General features: G+C 36.9%; 1 protein-coding gene across 1 annotated transcript in view; it reads right to left on the reverse strand.

Moving 5' to 3' along the window:
• The window catches only part of LOC149580147 (calcium-dependent lipid-binding family protein), a 321,232-nt gene that overhangs the window by 287,727 nt on the left and 15,226 nt on the right, over positions 1 to 18,279 (reverse strand). Inside the window, exon 3 of the mRNA XM_089789740.1 lies at positions 7,018 to 7,099. Coding sequence (XP_089645866.1) covers positions 7,018 to 7,099 — 82 coding nt within the window. The remainder of the gene's footprint in view (positions 1 to 7,017; positions 7,100 to 18,279) is intronic.

Here is an 18,279-nt window from a genome sequence, read left to right on the forward strand (position 1 = left end):
AGGACATCTCCTTTGGGGATACTCCTACCTTGCACTGCATCACATGTTACAGTATGAAAACACTATGCTCCAGTACTCTCCTTTTGGCAACAGTGAATTCATGAGACCACCATCTGGCATTGATATATCATGAACATTAGAGAATGGAAATCCTGCCCAAGCCTAGAATGACATATGCACCCTAAATCCATTAAAATCCATTCCAAATGTCATTCAATGCTAATGATGGAATAATATCGCATTGCCCAACCTATTTAGAGCAACACAATACCATATTGTAGTCATCAATGCTAAAGACATCTTGTTTTATTTGATTTTATTTTTATAGTACTCTTTCTTGTTACAACAATCTGTATATGGAGTTTCGCTTCCAACTGAGATACTACCACTAATTAATAAAGCAGACACCAGATAAGATTCTCGCACCCTTCACAACAATGAATCATTTTAAATTTTGCACGTAATACTGAGGAGGCTCCAATTAACAATTTAATACTCCAAGTTGCTCGCTACCAATTATCCCAACCAAAATAGTGAATACTATATGTGCTTAAGACGGAAATTAGGAGAAACAATTCCAACATAAATATTATTGCAAACCAATTATTTCTCAGATTCAATCCATCAAAATTGTAAAATCAGACCAAAGGTTTCTCTCCTCATCCATTCAACACAAATATATTTCTTCACAGATATTCAAGCCTTATACGTTTAATTGTGATATAATTTGAACTTATTTCGGCTCAATAATTTATTTTAGAATAAAACTAATGAAATTATAATAATTTATCTTCATAGATCTATAGGAAAAACCTTTGTTTTTTTTCTTTGGCTGCAACCAAAATGTATTAAATTTTTATTTTGGTCAGTTCTGGAAACAACACAGATGTCTTATTTCCTACAATGTTGTATATTGATGAGGTGCCCATTGAAGTCTTGCCAAGATAGGGTTGTTTGTGGTTTGAAGAGAACATTTAAAATACCTCAATAAAGAACAATAATGGTGCCATTATAAATTGCCACACCATCATGCTTGAAATTTATTTCTTTGTTCTGTACTAAACAATTGTGAGTTTTTTTGTATCCTTCCATAGTCAATATGTCATTGGTGAGTGATGTGATTTTGAGGTAAGACTCAATAACCCGTAGTTTTTACATCTGTTATTACCAAAAGAAGACCAATTATAGAAAGCTTCAAACCACACGTCCATGCACCATTGCATTAAGTCTTATAAGTAGACTCTTTTGTTTTAATTTATCATTATAAATAACACATATTTTAAACCATGTCAGAACTAAAGTAGCATATATAATTTGCTCATCCATACAGTCGACTGTTCAAACTGTGTTGTAATTTCTTCATTCTTTCTTCCCAACCTTAAGTGCAACTCTGCTATCATTATTGTGCCTCGAACTATTGACACTAAAAACTACAAGGTCCTTCTCATCTGAAGATACTGTTCTGTCATCTTTGACAAGTGATGCCCAAATTCTAATCGAGTTTGTGCAACTCAACTCTCAAAGGGCAAGATATGAAACTTGTGTTAAAGGCACCAATGTAACACATGCACTGGAGCCTAGCGGGAAATCATAGTAGCTACAAAGGTAGTCATGGATGTTCTCTGCCCTACTCCTATAATTGTTATTATCCCTCAAACAATTTTTCAGGTTTAGTTGAAAGAGAGATCAACTTAGGTATATCCTTCATTTCATATGTTATAAGCCTAGCTCTGATACCATGTTAAGTAACATGTATCGGTTTCAACAAAAGTAGTTATATTGCCATTTTATAGATATGTTCCAAATGCAGATCCCAATCTCTTATAAATATAAGAGTAGGAGACATATCTCATGAAGAGACATGTCTCTATGATTAATCATTATTAGTTAATATGTATTAACAATATAAATCACAATATGACATGTATTATATATAATATATATGTATAATATATTTTATATATATAATATTATATATATTTATAATATTATATATATCAACATTGATCTTAAGATTAAATCAATCCAACCATAGCTATAATCTTAACAGCAACAAGCCCAAAACACAAAGGGCCTTTCATCTAAATGTTCCATTCAACAAAAATTACCGCAAAGGTCAAGAACCATTGTGTAGCACATAAGAACGTCATATGACTTTCAACATAGTTCTAGTACCCTTCTTTCACATTGCCACATTCAATTAAGATGCCTGAACATAGACACTACAAACCCCAGTGTGACATACAAACCTGTCAATACAATCTTGAGATATAACAATAAACTGCCTAGCCAGATATGGTGATTTCAACCAAGAATCATACTGGGGCTACAATCTGAATTCTCTCCCTAGGTTTGGTAAATAGAAATAGTTGATGTATTTTGAATAAGTCTTGATTGTTAAATGTTACTTATGCAATTTTGTTGTAAGTCCTAAAATGTTCTAGGAAAATGTTTTAAGTTTTTTATGGGTTGTATTTGCTATAACAACAATGTTAATATTTGGTATAGAGCTACAACAGCATATTATGTCATATTAATTTGATCAACAATGATTCTAAGAAGTAGAAAAATTAGAAAGTATGTCAGTTGTTGTGGTGTGCATCCAAGAAGTGGCTAAAATTAAGAAGAGGCACAAAAAACATTTGATAAGCTTAAGGAGGTAATGAGTTCATGCCCTGTGCTTGCAATTCCAGATTTCTCTTTACCTTTTGTTGTTGAATGTGATGCTTCTGGAGAAGGTATAGGGGCTGTCCTAACTCAAAGGGGACATCCAATAGCATTTGAGAGTAGAAAATTAAATTAATCAGAGAAAGGTTACTCCATCTATGATAAGGAAATGTTAGCAATCATGCATGCACTTCATAAGTTTAGACAATATTTGGTATGTGGGAGATTCATTGTAAAGACAAACCATAATAGCCTCAGGTTCTTCTTGAACCAAAGGGATTTGAATGATCGTCAACAAAAACGGGTAAGCAAATTGCAAGCTTATGATTTTGATATTGAATACATGAAAGGAAAAAATAATGTGGTTGTTGATGCTCTCTCAAGAAAGCCCACTTTGTGCTCCTTAACATCTATCTCTGCTGATTGGAAAGTCTCCATAGTTTCAGAGTATGCTAAAGATTCCTTTGCCACCAAGATTTTGGATAAGTTAGTGGATGATAACAGGTACAAGGTTGTTGATGAATTGATTTATTACAAGAACAGGATCTTCTTAGTGCCAGGATCAAAAATTAAGGAGAGGATATTGAGGGCCTTTCATGACACACCTTTGGCTGGTCATCAAGGATACTTCAAGACATACAGGCAACTTCGAGAGCAGTTTGTATGGAACGGTATGAAGGAGGATGTCCTTAACACATTAAGGAATGTATGGTATGCCAACAAAACAAAAGTGAGCAAATTTTTCCTAAAGGGTTGTTGCAGCCACTTCCTATTCCTAAACAAAATGGGAAAGTATTTCCATAGACTTCATCACTAGGTTGCCCAAGGTTCAAGGTAAGAATTGCATATATGTGGTGGTAAATAGATTAAGTAAGTATGCCCATTTCTTTCCCATCACATCTGATTTCAAAGCATCACAAGTAGCCGAATTGTTCTTCAAGAAAATTTTTAGATTACATGGCTTGCCTAGAAACATTGTCAGTGACCGAGGCAGTAGATTCCTCAGCTCTTTTTGGAAGGAGCTCTTTCATTTGGCAGGAACTGAACTCACTCCCAGTACTAGCCATCACCCTCAAATAGATGGACAAACAGAGATAGTTAATAAATGGATAGAGAGATATTTGAGAAACTATGTTTCAAATCAACAACATGCTTGGGTGAAATGGTTGCACCTAGGGCAGTATTGTTACAATACGACTCATCACATGTCTATTGTTATGCCTCATTTTCGTGCTCTTTATGGTTATGATGCCCTTTCTTTTGTTGATCTAGTACTTTTAAATAGCAGAGCACCTATAGCAAGTGATTTCGTCAAGCAAAGCCAAGACATAATAAGGTCCCTCAAGGATAATCTACAACATGCACAGAACCAACAAAAGTTGTATGCTGATAGGAAAAGGACTGAAAGATCCTTTGAAGAGAGAGATTTGGTATTTGTTAGGTTGCAGCGATATAAGCAAAGCACCTTGAAGAGGAGTGGGGCAGAGAAGCTTAAGCCAAGGTTCTATGGGCCTTATAAGATCATCAGGAAGGTAGGAGAGGTAGCTTATGAATTGGAGCTCCTACCAAACAGCAAAATGCATAATGTTTTCCATGTCTCTTGCCTGAAGAAGGTCCTAGGCCAGCAAACCATAGTATCTACAGAATTACCACCTCTTGATGATGAAGGGAAATTAGTTTTGATACCAGAAGAGGTTTTGGATACAACAGAGAAAAGATTGAAAAATAGGAACATCATAGAGCATTTGGTCAAATGGAAAGGATTACCACTGAAGGATGCCACTTGGGAAGGAGCACATATTCTTGAGCATCCCAACCTTCATTGCTTGAGGACAAGCAATATTTGGGAGGGGAGGACTTGTCATGTCCCATTTTCAAATAATTAAAAGTAATAACTTTTGCTAAGGCAGGCAGGCTCAAAAAGTGAAGTTTCGGCAAAAGGGGCTAATCTTTGGAAACCAATAGATTAATAAATGAAAATTATTATTAAAATATGTATTATTGAGCCCTCTTGGTCGTGAGTTAGGGTTATGCCCTCTTTTAAAGGGATTTTGTGGCATTTCGGGCTCATTCTAGAACTCGATTTTTGCTCATTGTTGTTGTTCTTCAAAGGCTGCCAAACCTGTGGAGAGAGAAACCCAAGGACGGGAGTTTGTGGGTTTCCAGGGAGGCTAAGGACAGGAGTTTGAAGCCATTCCATGTGCAAGCTCATGCAAAGTTTGCCCTTGTGCTGAACAGTGCAAATTTGTGAATTTTTGGGTGTGTTTCTTGTAAGAGTTTGTTGTTTCCGGTTGAGTATTTCATATCAGTTTGGCTTGTTGCTGTATTGCAGACATTTAGATGTTAAAATACAGCTGAATACATGTATCGGGTCGTGGTTATACTTCTATGATAGATTATTAGTGTTTTGTGGTGTTTCCGAGCTATTTTGTGTTGTTTTCGGGAGCCCAATGAGCATTGTTTTTGTCCTCTGTTTGGGAGCTGTTGTGTAAACTCTATACAGATCTGGAAATGTCATTTTGTGGGCTGTTATGCTGAAAAAATTTCTATAAAAATGTCTATTTTCAGATTTATTAATAATATGTAAAGCTGTGAAGTTTTTGACACTATGTTGAGCATACCCGATTTGGGGTTTATTGAGAAATTGTTTGATCTTTGAAATATTGGTTGTTTGATTTTAAAATCTGATTAGAGGCTTTAAATATCATATAAAATCAGAAAGGCGACATTTCACCTTGCCCACTTAGGGATTTGAGTGACTAAAAAGTATGGAGGCATTGCTTATGCATTTTTGTATTGCCAAAAAAAAGAGTAGGGTGGTTTGTTACAAAAGAAAAAATTGATATATATGTTTGACTGAATACATGGAAGAACATCACTTCAAATGGAATTGACAAAAGATAATGGGAAAACTTATCTAACAATCAGAAGTCTACTGTCCTACAAAGAAAGCACAAAAGAAATGGTAGAATTAAAAAATGAAGAAAACATAACTCTAGTAGAACATAACAATAACAACAGTCCAAATACAATGCACTCAATCAATTTGAAAGAGATCATAAGAACAATACAATAATATCTCAATAATCAATAATCGCTTTTACCAACCTCTACCTAGTCATGGCTATATTTTATTATACTGAACTAACCTATCTTGCACTTTGACTCTGAACTCTCATTTTGAAAAAGCAATATAATATCTACTGTCCATTCAATTAATATCAAATTTAAAATGTTGGGGAAGCGGCTAACTAAAAACAGCATGAGAAGGAACAGCATTCTAAAAATGCCACCTGTCCTACAAATATTTGAGCAGTTGAAGCAACCAGTGCACCTAGTGGTCCCAATGAAATAAATGTGTCTTGTGGATATAATAAGCTCATTCACTTGAGTAACCTTTTTTCCTATATACATACATACAAATATATATCGTCCCGTTGACAATCGGGTCTTTTGGACATAATAAACTCAATCAGTTGAGTAACATTTTTTCTGCATGCATACATACACACATACAGACACACACACATTCATATGATCTCATTGGCAATTGGATCTTGTGGACATAATGAACTCATTCACTTGGGTAACCTTTTCTCTACACACACACACAAACGTATATATGGTACCATTGACAATCGAGGCTTGTGGACATAATAAACTCATTCACTTGAGTAACCGTTTTCTCTACATACATTCGTATATATGTGTGTACTTTCGTATGTATATATATATATATATTAAAAAACTTGAAAACAATCAGAGATTGAGCCAGACGCCATAGGAGACAGAAAGAGAAGATGCTGCAGTCAAAAAGATACAAAGACAGCAGGAAACAGACTATGACATATCAAATCTGTAGAGAAACTGGTCAAAGCCTTTTTTATGACAGCAAATGCAAAAGCAATATATACAAATGATTTTGTTATATGCTTTTAAATCTTGACACAAAAAAGAGAGATACAAAAACTAGTCTAAGCTATCCCTTCTCTTCAGCTTGATGCCTTGATTAATGATTTAAAATTTTACAGTTTACTTTTGGGCATAAATAATACATTTAATTCTAATTTTTTAACAATCAGACAGTTCTTTATAGGAGCTTCCCTGTTTAAGCATATAGAATGACATCACTTGAAAACCTGTAAATACTACAGAATTTGTATCAGGAGAAAATATGAAAATAAAGTTACTAACCATGATGTGTATGCAAGACAGGACTGTGGTTTCATATATGAGAAGTAGAAGATGTCTTATACCCAATAAAAACTCATTCAAAAATGATAAAATCAATTCCCAATTATACAAAGCTATCAGTCAACAAGTTCCAATATGAAGTACTTGTAGCTAAACCTTTCCAAACACTGATTGTAAGAGCTTCATTTGAAAGGCCATGAACATATTCTCCCAGATATTTGCGAAGTAAATGCAAAACCTGCAACAAAAGTTGTCAGTAATTAGTCTGATTATAAATTCATTCACAAACTGAGATTTAAAGAAATTTGATGACCAATAAAACTCAAAAAACATATCAAAAATGCATTCATAAGGCCAAACACAATAAAGGGTGCACAATAACGAGAAAAATTGGAAAATACTTTTCCAAAAGCTTTTTCTAGAAACAACCTCCTGCTAGAGAAAACCAAAAATAACCCTATTAAGAATTCCAACAGTCAATAACACATGTTAGCTACAGTTTATAGATTACTATAAATGTAAGAAAATCTGAAAAACAACAAATGAAGCGTGCTTATTCTTAATATTCTTACTCTTAATAGCTATTTTTCTCATTCTGAAATTTATTCTTTCTTTCTAGACTTCAGCTTAGAAAGTTGTGGTTACTCCTTTGACTTGACTGCTTTGTAAAATGGTTTCGATTTCATTGATAATCAGATGTTTGGTAATTAAACTTGTCTAACTGTTACACATCACTGTTATGATTTCCAGTTCACCTAAAAGACAAAAGGTATTTAATTAAACTGGATGCAGCCTTTTCACAGTTTATTTTCACATTGTCCATAAACTGAGGCAAGTGACATAACATCACCAGCTTAATGAGTAAGTATCTTTGATAAAAGATCCAAAATCGAAATTTTTAGTTTCCAGAATTCCTTCTAAAGTATTCATCCAAATGATTTAATGCATTTTGAGCAGAGTTCTCCTTAACAGGAACTATGCAATTATCCCTGATAAGTAGCAAATGCTAATGCCATATGGTATTCAAAATCACTTAGTCTCTTGAATATCTCATTATTACTAGCGTGAAACTAAAACAGCTGAGTGTGTACTTAACAAGGAAAATGTCTTGTATGTCCATTCATACATTATGATAAGTGCCATGACCAAAAATTATTAGAACATTATAATGTTTCTTTAATCATCATCTTAGTTAGTCTTTAATTTATTAAGCAGTTTTCTATTTGTCTTTAGTTCACAATTGTTTCTTTTAGAAACATCATCATTCTAAATCTATATAAGGAATTTTCATCTCCTTTGTTTAATACAACTACAACAACATCAGTTTACCATAACATGGTATCAGAGCAGGTCGATGAAATTTCCTTTTGAAAAAAAATTGAGCCTCCTCTTCTAGAACTTTTTCTAGAAATTTGTTTTTCAATTTTTTCAAATGAAAATCAAGTTATTTTTCTGAAATTTGTGGTTTGTCTTTGAAGATTTTTGCTGAAAATCACAAGCTTGGTTGAGGGTTTTGGACTAAAGCCTCTAATTTTTGAAGGTTGCATGGGAGTTACATGTGCATTTTGGTACTTGCATGTCGCTTGCGTCTACATTTTGTTACTTGCATGTTGCTTGGATGTGTTGTTTTACCATGCAAAGTCTCATGTTTTGCTGCAAGAAAAATTTTCTAATGGGTTATTATAATTTTTTCCCTCAAAAAAAAAAAGATTCTTTAATTCGCAAACTTTTTTTTTTTCTTGGCCTGTAATTCGCAAACTTGCCTGGGATTCCTTTGTGGGTTTATAATATTTTCCTAAAAAATTATCTAGTGAGTTTATAATCTTTTCATAAAAAATTATATGTTGGGTTTTACCGTTTTTCCTCAAAAACAAAGCATTTGTATTCTCTCATCTGTGTCTATGATTCTGTAGTCTCGTTTTGATAGATTTTTCAATTCAAAAATCATGTCTGAATTTTTTTATTTTTCTCCTAAAAATCGTGGCTTTTTGCAGTATGTTTTGGGTCATCACACTCATCTGCAAAGTTTAAAGGTTTGCCAATTTTTCCTCAACATTGTGCTAGCTATTCTCATTTTTGTCACTTTAGTGGCAGACTCTTGTCTCTTTTTGCAAAGCTTTCTAAAGAAGGGGTACCCTTATCTGTTCTTTTCTAGATGGATTTTGGCTTCTTGGTCATTAACATTTTGCCATTCCAAGGAGTGTCTTAGCAGCAGCAAAATGTCTTCAAGAAATTGTGACCAAAAGACAGCAGATACACAATGACCAATAAGGAAGGGTATTAGAATATTATAATGTTTCTTTAATGGTTATCTACTTAGTCTTAATTTTATTTAGTGGTTCCTATTTCTGTCTTTAGTTCACGACTATTCCTTTTAAAAAATGATCTTAGTAACTCTATATAAGGAGTTTTCATCTCCTCTGTTTAATACTACTACAGTGATGTCGATTTACCATAACAAAAACTACACGTTAAGAGAAATGTTTGTACTCCCTGTAAGCATGTTAAGAAAACTGCATCCAGCACCTACCTTTCATGGAGTGACATCCCAGGCACTTGATTCAAGAGACTAGCAATAGTCATATTAAAAAATGAGTGAAGAACAAGTCCTTTAGACAGAAAGCATCTTGCTTAAATAAAACACAAAACATTATTATTCATGACTGTTAAAGATCTATTAGAACTCAAGACGGTGTCTGTCCATTAAGTTTAGGAAAGTTAAATAAACCACGCTTGTGAATGTCAAATATTCGTTAATCAAATTTTATGAGGCTCAATGATTTAAAGATTTATCTTAAATGTTTATATCAGAGTTTCTCTAAGTTTCATGATCATTGAATGCAGGGACATGATTTCAGAAACAGCAAAATATCCTGGATTTTGGGTACCATAGAGAGATGACAAAAAAATAATGTTTTACTTTTTAAAATAGAAAAACAATCAAAAAGTACAATAAATTGCCTTAACAAAGTAAACAAGAATTTTAGTGTTAGCAAAGAAAAAAGTCTAAATTACTTATTGTTATATTTATGTTTTTTAGGACATCTGATGACAGTGATACAGAAAATTTGCTGGAAATTGGGGACAGAGAAGGATACCTGTAAAATTAATCTTTTATATGCAAATACAAAAGATTTATATAAGTTAAACAAACACACTAAAATTTACAGGGTTTAGCAGAGACAAAATATTAAACTACTAGTTATTTTTATGTATTTCAAGAGATTCAGATAACCAATGTTATCCCTGGACATCCTAAAGAGCAAGGGGCAATTCTGTTTCTCCAAAAATGTTCTAGAGGCACCCTAAAATTTCCCAATAAAAGGGGACCTGAGGGGTCCATCTTGCCGACATCTCCAGGACATCCCTCAAACCCATATGAATGCATCATTGTAAAACATAATTTTATTTTGAATTACGAATTGAATGATGTACAATAAAGAAAAAGAATATAGTGCAACATGTTGATTCAACATCAGAAATTTTGAGATGATTAACACTAGAAAATTTTAAGTTTACAGCCCTTCTCAAGATACTTAAAGTTTATCAGGTTGCTTACTAATTCAATAATTTGCAACTCTGCTGTCACACCCCTCCTAATATTGATGCCCTGGATGATATCTTGTGGTCTTCTTAAACAGTGATTTTGGAACTAACTTGATGCCCTAGATTACACATGCTTGTTTTCATGAAACACTTGTTTATGAAATTTAATGCCCTAGAGTTTAAACTAGTTGTATTGCAAATTGTGGTTTTAATTATCTAATGCGTGAGATGTTATAGTGCATGCTTTGTCGAAATAGTGGTTAATTTATCTATGCCCTAGATGGTATTTACTTGCTTATTTGGAACAGTGGTTTCTAATAAGATTAAGTAATATTGTATCTACTTCTAAGAACAATGGTTCAAAATGTATTGAGTAGATATTTTATAGTTATCATAATTATTGATTATGGTTTATAAAATGTAATCATTTTTGGAAAATAATGCATTGACTACATTCTTTGTTAGAGTGGGTGCAGGGAAGACCCGTCCTATGAGAAAGAAGGGAAAGCATCATTGGGAGTAGAGGTATACCTGATCATAAACGTCGTGTCGGTTGAAACCTATGAAGTAAGGTTTACACATTAGGTTGGCCGTTGACCTTATTAGGGTTTTCGAGATAACCTTAGAAGAGTATGATGATTGTCGCCCAACTCTACACCTTGCTGATAAGACTTAGCACCTAGGTGTCCACATCAGTCAACCTTTTACTCTTCACATTGGATAATTATTAATCTCTTCTCCTTTGTTTTGTTGCACTTTATTTACTCTTAGTGGAAATTTTAATTAGGTATATTTATAACCATTAGGTGATATACGTAATATTTGTACATACATATAATTATGAGTATACATATAATTGAGGGGCCATTGAAAGATGACCCACAATTATATGTATAATATAAGAAATGCGTATACATAATTACTATTATTTACTGCGAGAATAGTATATAAATAAGAATATATAAATTCTTACATTAAATTACAAAACAAGTATATGCTTGTTCATGCAATTCGTATTTAATATTAACGCTACTAATAATTACAATTGTATTTAACCTATTAGATTATAAATCTTCTGCATTCAATTATTGGAAAAAGTTCTTGAGGAAAATATTAATGTTGAATTAATTAATTATTTTGGAGACAGATTTTTTATTATCAAATAAAACATAAATAAACAATAAACTAATGATTAAATTAATTTCTTCTTCGTCTTGTTGTGTTGTCTCTCTTCGTGTTGGCCCTTCTTCCTCTTCGTGCTCGACCTCCTCTCTCTGCTGGTGGCTTCCTCTGGCACCGTGTGTCGTTGCTTCCTCTTGGTCCCTGCTTATCTACATGCTCAAGTGCCATTTCCATTTCCCTCCCGTGCTTTCTCTCACTCTTTCTCTATCTAACTTGGTGACAGGTATCTCTTGGCCTGAGGTTGCTCTCTACTAATCCACAAGATTAGGGTTCCTGTTTTCTTCTGCAAACTTTGATTTTTCTGTGGCCAGACCCATCCAACCTCTGCAAGCTCCTGGTATTATTCTACTTGGACGATGGCTCAACTCCTTGATGGTGGAGCCAACTCTAAACCTATTCTGTCGACGCCATCTACCCCTGTTACCTACCAGCGGATGGTGGACCGAATTGCTAAGCTGGAAAGCAACAACATGAACCTGCATGAGACTGTTTCTTCTCTCTTTGTCACAATGACTAATCTGAAGAAACAACTGGACCGTAGAACGCAACATGAATCAGTCTTATTGGATAAACTTAGCACAATCATTTTAGATATTGCTGATCTCAAAATCCAAGTAAACAATAGTAGGCTTCTTGTGTCTAATATCCTTACCCTGAAGGAGAAACAATATGCACTTGATCAAAAGCAATGCTCCTTACAGACTGAAACAGAAAAGCAACTGAGGTCGTGGTCTTCCATTTGTAGCAACCCCAATTCTGCTTCTCTCTCTGAGATAGAGAAGCTGGTCCAAACTAAGTTAGCAGATGAAAGAGTCAGGCAGGCCCGTGAACTGAACTTGAGAGTGCGTGGACTCCCTCCGCCCTCCTTTGAACCTCTTCAAACAAGTTATTCTTTTCTCAAAGATCAGCTTGATATCACTGACATCACACTAAACAGCGCTCGGATAGGACACAACAACACTCGCTTTATTCGATTCCTTTCACTTGTTGACCGCCTTCGGTTCTTCATGCGAAGAGGAAGCTCTTCCTCCTCCCCACCGAGATCTATCTTGATGAGGATCTTACTCGATCACAAGTAGCAAAACTTAGGCAAGCTCATGCCCCTATTGTGGCAGCAGGATAGGAGGGTAAATACGCAGTGATCAGAAACCTTATTCGATGGTTCGCAACATTTTCCCTATTGGATGGGAGTCGAGGTCGGCCTTTAAGGCCAAATGACATGCACAGAGTTGGACACAAATGAGGCTCTTGTTGGCTTTTTGTTACCTCAACTATTGGAATGGAAAAGGACCCCTATGGTCCTTGCCTAGCTTATTTAGCAATGTTATTGGTTCAACTGATGACCTTTTTGTTACAGAGACACATGAGAGCCTCTTCCCTATGTTACCAACTTCCAGTGGCATTCTTCCTTCAAAGATGAGGTCAGGTGCTCAGGTGGTGTCAAGGGTTCTGGTGGGGTCGCCTGTCTTGTCAAATATTGTCTTCTCAGCACTATTTCTTTGGTTCACTCTAACAGCTATGCTAGGTTCATGTGGATTCATATCGAGCGGGTGACCTCACTTTATAGAGATATCTACATTGTTGTTTGCTATCTCCCGCCAACATCTTCCTACTATGCAGTTCATAGTACGGAGGGTAGTACGGAGGGTGGGGACCCCTACTAGGACCTTCTCGAGCATATTATTAGATTCTCTACCATGGGCGACATCATCATTTTGGGAGATTTTAATGCACGAACTAGAGACCTTCAACCCCCCTCCACGATCGTAGATCCGATCCCATGTGTACAACTGCTTCTGATCCAAGTTCATTAGGGTTACATCAATCCTCCGAGGATAGTAAGGTACCCTTCACTCGGTATGGCCACCATTTCCTACAACTATGCAAGTCTTCAGACTTGGTGATCTTGAATGGGCTTTCTTGTTTCCCTGGCTCCGAGTTCTTCACCTGTTGGCCCCATTGTGGTGGTGCTAGCGTTGTGGACTATGTTCTTTCTACTGCCTCTTCCATCCCCTTCATCAGTTGCATCACCATCTCTCGCCTTCCCCTGGTTGATCATGCCCTCCTTAGCATCACTCTTTGAGCGCCTCCGCCACCTTCCCTTCCTTGCTCTCCCTTTACTTCCCCTTGCCCCCTCATCTTGCAACCTCTCCCCTCCACTTCCCTGCACTTCCTTTCACTTCACCGATAGTGACTCTGAGCTATTTATCCACCAACTCAGACAATTTCTCCCCCAGGCTCCCTTCACCAAATCTTGGCACGTTGTCTCCATGTTTGGCTCACTTGCGTCTACTTTGTGGGAATCCGCCCTTCTCTCCATTCCCCACTGCACTTCCTCCCTCATTTGTAACCCCAAACACAGATCTTGCCCCACGAATCAGTGGTTAGATGAGGACTACAAGTCCTTCCACCCTGCTTTGTTCTACTTTGCCCACCACCCTTCTCCCTCTTCTACTCAATTGAGGCTCGCCTACCACCGTTTTCTTCACCACAAGAAGCGGAAGTTCACCTTACTACAGTGTAGATCCCTTTGTGCCTTTCTCTACCAGTCTCCAAAGCTCTTTTGGCGCACCATGTTTCCTCGCCACCCCTCCCCCCTCCACCCTCCACTCTGGACCATAAATCCCTCAATTCTCATACCTCCACTCTTTATGATATTCCAAGCCAATCCCCCCTTTACCTCATTCCCCCTCCCCGCTATCACCTCTTCTACTTCTCCAACATCAGTGAGGCTGTTAGAGTTATGAACAGTAGCAGAACACAGATGAGGAAGGGTTCCAAGTGAAGCTCTTCAAGCTTGGTATACACCAGATGAGTAAGGGTTCCAAGCGAAGCTCTTCAAGCTTGGTATTTCAGTCCTAGGCTTCTTTCTTCCAGTACTCTTTAATAGAGTGGTTTGCACAAGCTTCCCCGACTCATGGTCACAATATATTATCTATATGGTCCATAAGTCCTGGCCAGATTTTGACCCCGGCAACTACAAGACCATCATCGTTGGGCACACTTTTGCCAAACTCTACGCCACTATGTTGAACGCCATCTTATCCAAGGAACTCGATCAGCGTCATTGTTGGGCTAGAGGTCAGGACGGGTTTCGTACAGATTTTTGGACCACGGATCATATTTTAACTTTACAAGCCATCATTGAGGAGGCTCATCACCGCTCTGCGAAAGTTTAATGTTGCTTTGTAGACTTTCACAAAGCCTCGGATTGTGTTCCTCAGGCAGCTCTCTTCCAACGGCTTAGGGCTATCGGGATTTCTAAGACTCTCTTGATAGCTATCATGAGGCTATACGAGTGTGGTGGGTAGATTCCGGACTCCACAAGGCTTCTCTAATCCTATCCAAAGCACCATCGGGGTGAAGCAAGGTTGTCCTCACTCCCCCTCTTTTCGATATCTACATTGACGAGCTTGGGGCATTCCTCCAGAACTTCTCGCTCCCTAGCGATGGCTGCTACTTACACCAAGTATTGATCTCCATTCTTTTATTGGCTAATTATGTGATTCTCCTAGCTTCTTCCCCCAATGGGCTTCAACGACTTCTTGATGAGTTGGCCTCCTTTTGTGACTCACGTGAGCTAGTAGTGAACCTGGGCAAGACCCGAGTTATGGTCTTCAACTATCTAAAGACCTCACACCTCCATTTTTGCTTACAAGGTGTTGAGATTGAGATCGCATCTTCTTATACTTACTTGGGTATTAAGTTCTCAAGACCTCATTTCAATTTGAGATCAGCCATGCAACCCCAAGTCAGCAAGGGGCTTGGCTCCTTTGCTATGCTCGAGAGACAATGTTTACATCACCACTTCCAAGACACCACGACCAAGATGTCCCTTTTGCACTCCCTGGTCAAGTTGATTGTCCTTTATGGCTCTATTGTGTGGGGGCCCTCCCTCTTGGAGTCGAACAGGGCCTCAGTTGAGAGAGTCCAAACTCTTTTCCATCAACGCATTATCAGATGTCACCAATCCACACCTCGCAACATCATTTTGGCCTAGTTTGGGGCTCATCCTTTCAGGTTGGGGACCATTTTTTATTTGGTTTGATTTCTTCACCGGCTTCAGAGCTTCATTGACTCTTCTAAAGGCCATCACAGATATTCCTACCTGGCCTACTATTTTTCTAAGGCGGTCGCCAGCTCGGACCTTGGTAGCAAGTCTCAATGTTGGTTTGCCCAAGCCTCTACCCTTCTTGGCTCGATTGGTATTTCTATGGATTGCCTTCCTCCCTTTTAGTTTTCTCTGGACACTCCGGCTCATCTTCTTCCACCCCAGTGGAAGCTGAATGAGCATGTCAGACTTGACATGTACAAATAGTATATTATCACGACTTGGAGTCAACCTTCTGATGGGCTTCATCCGCACATGGCCTTCGATGGTGAGCACTTCCTTCATATCCAAGACGAGGTCATTTTGTGTCCCTGGTACCTCACTCATCGCTAGATTCACGCCCTTCACATCTCCTTGGGATCTTTCAAAGTGGGTTCCCACCGGCTACGTATTCAAACTGATCACACAAGGTCGACAGGGAGGACAAGGTCTACTGTTTTTGTCACCTCAAGGAGGTTGAGACCGAGATTCACTTTATTTTTCGTTGCCCCATCTATTATGAGATCCGGGGGAGGTTCCACTGTTTGTTCAAAGAGTGCAAGTCCCTTTCTTCATTTTTCAGATATACGGACCAGCAATGTCTCACACTCTATCTTCGAGAGACCTTATGGCTTCGAGACTACACTCTCCAGCTCTAGTTTTCCTCGACATCAACACCCGTACAGCTCATCACCTCCTTCACTCCTGTGGTACCCACCCGGGGGTCGAAGCGGTCTCTCTGCACTAGCTCGAGCCACACGAAATCTATGAGACCTCGTAGAGATCACACTCGATAGCACCTCCCTACTTCTAGCAAACCTCAGTGGTGGCATTCCAGAGCGCCTTCCCATTTTAGAGCACACCTCTCCATTCTAGACTACTTCTCGCCTGTGAGGAGTACCTAGCTCTTTCTTTCTCTATTTCTTGTCTTGGTTTGTTGTTTTTGCTTTCATGTTCTTTCCGCGGACACCGTTTGGTGCTCCCTCTCTTGTTGGCATTTGCCTTTCGTACTGATCCCAATCCCTTAGACCCTCGTTGGTCTCTTGTTGGACATTAATAAATTTATCTTATCTTATCCTAAGTGTTGGAAAGATGATTTAATAAGTTCTAACAATTACTAGGAAAGAACCAAAACTAAAGAGAGACTAAGTAATTGAATTGCAAATACATTCAACCCATTCATGCTATTCACACCAAAATGCCTATATATGCATTTATCATGAGAGGACTTAGTGGTTGATATGAGATTCAATTTTGAGAAAATAAAATGAAATGAAAAGACATAAGGATTATCACCTTGGTTAAACGAAGGAATTCATTTTTCATTTGGGGGCACTCATTCGCAGCAAGTAAAAAAGAAGAGAGCTCCAATTTAGAAGGGAAGTTACGCACAGGTCATAGAAAAAGAAATGCACCACAGAGGGCAAAGGTTGCATCCTTGGTCACTTCCAAATTCACTCTATTCAATCCAGGCATGTAGAGACCTCTTCCTTCAGGTTACAATTTGGTTTTCTTGCATAAGTTTTTAACATTCTTATTTGTTCATTTACAGCATTTGATGGAATAATGAACTGTCCAATTCCAGCATTTCTTACTCTCTCTTTTACCTTGTGACCATATATAGTTGAAAGAACTATGAAGAGTCATGGGGAATTAATTGTTTGGAGAAAAGAGAAGTTTTTTCTTTAAATATCATTTATGTTTCACCCCTGTTGAGATTTTAATTTTCTGCTATCACTGAGATGACTTCTGATGGTTCTCATCCCATTTTGGTGAAGGGTTTTCATATGTAAGGGTTCTAAATTGTTGTTCTCTTGAGCTTTTATCCTAGGTGTAGTATTGCAGAACCAGAAGATCTTGTAGAAGGTTTAAAGAGAAATCTGTTTGAATGGGCCTTTAGAGTTATGATTGCAACCATTACCATTTTCTTGTAAACTACTTCAACATTGAAAAAGGGTATCACGAAAATGGAAAGACAAACCTAGTTGAATACCTCTATTATTCAAGGCTGCACTCATATTAAACTAAATTTTAAATCTGAGATGGATCTTGTGGAAAACTAAAATAAAACTCAACTTAAATCTTTGTTATTGTGTTATATGCTTGGCTTAAATTCTTAAAATTTGTTGCTGCTAACAAGAAAATAAATAGGGTTCATTCTTTCAAAACAAATAAAATCAGAGAAGACTTTTGGGTATGAAGAAATATGTTATGTGTCTATTATATAAACATCTTACTACATTGACTACATTATAACTGTTATATCCAAACCGATACAACTGATATAATGGTGTAAAAATGACTGTATGTCGGATATGATAAGTACTATAAAGGAAAATAGAATGACTGTGCAAAGGGAATGAGTCTGGTTGATATATATATATATATATATATATATCATTAGAGGTTGCTTAAACTGTCATTTAAAGTTTCAGTTTAACAAACTATAGATTTGGGTATGTTATGTTATCATCAACATCTTATATATCTGTTATAATGAACTTAACATTAGAACTGGGTGTTTGTATAAAAAGTATAACCATTATGAATTGAACTTCGGATCAGAATTAAGCTAAGAATCCCTTAGGAACCATTTCAGT

The sequence above is a fragment of the Cupressus sempervirens genome, chromosome 1 (genome assembly GCF_028749045.1).
Source record: "Cupressus sempervirens isolate cs-2001-9-10 chromosome 1, ASM2874904v1, whole genome shotgun sequence".
NCBI classification, from domain to species: Eukaryota; Viridiplantae; Streptophyta; class Pinopsida; order Cupressales; family Cupressaceae; genus Cupressus; species Cupressus sempervirens.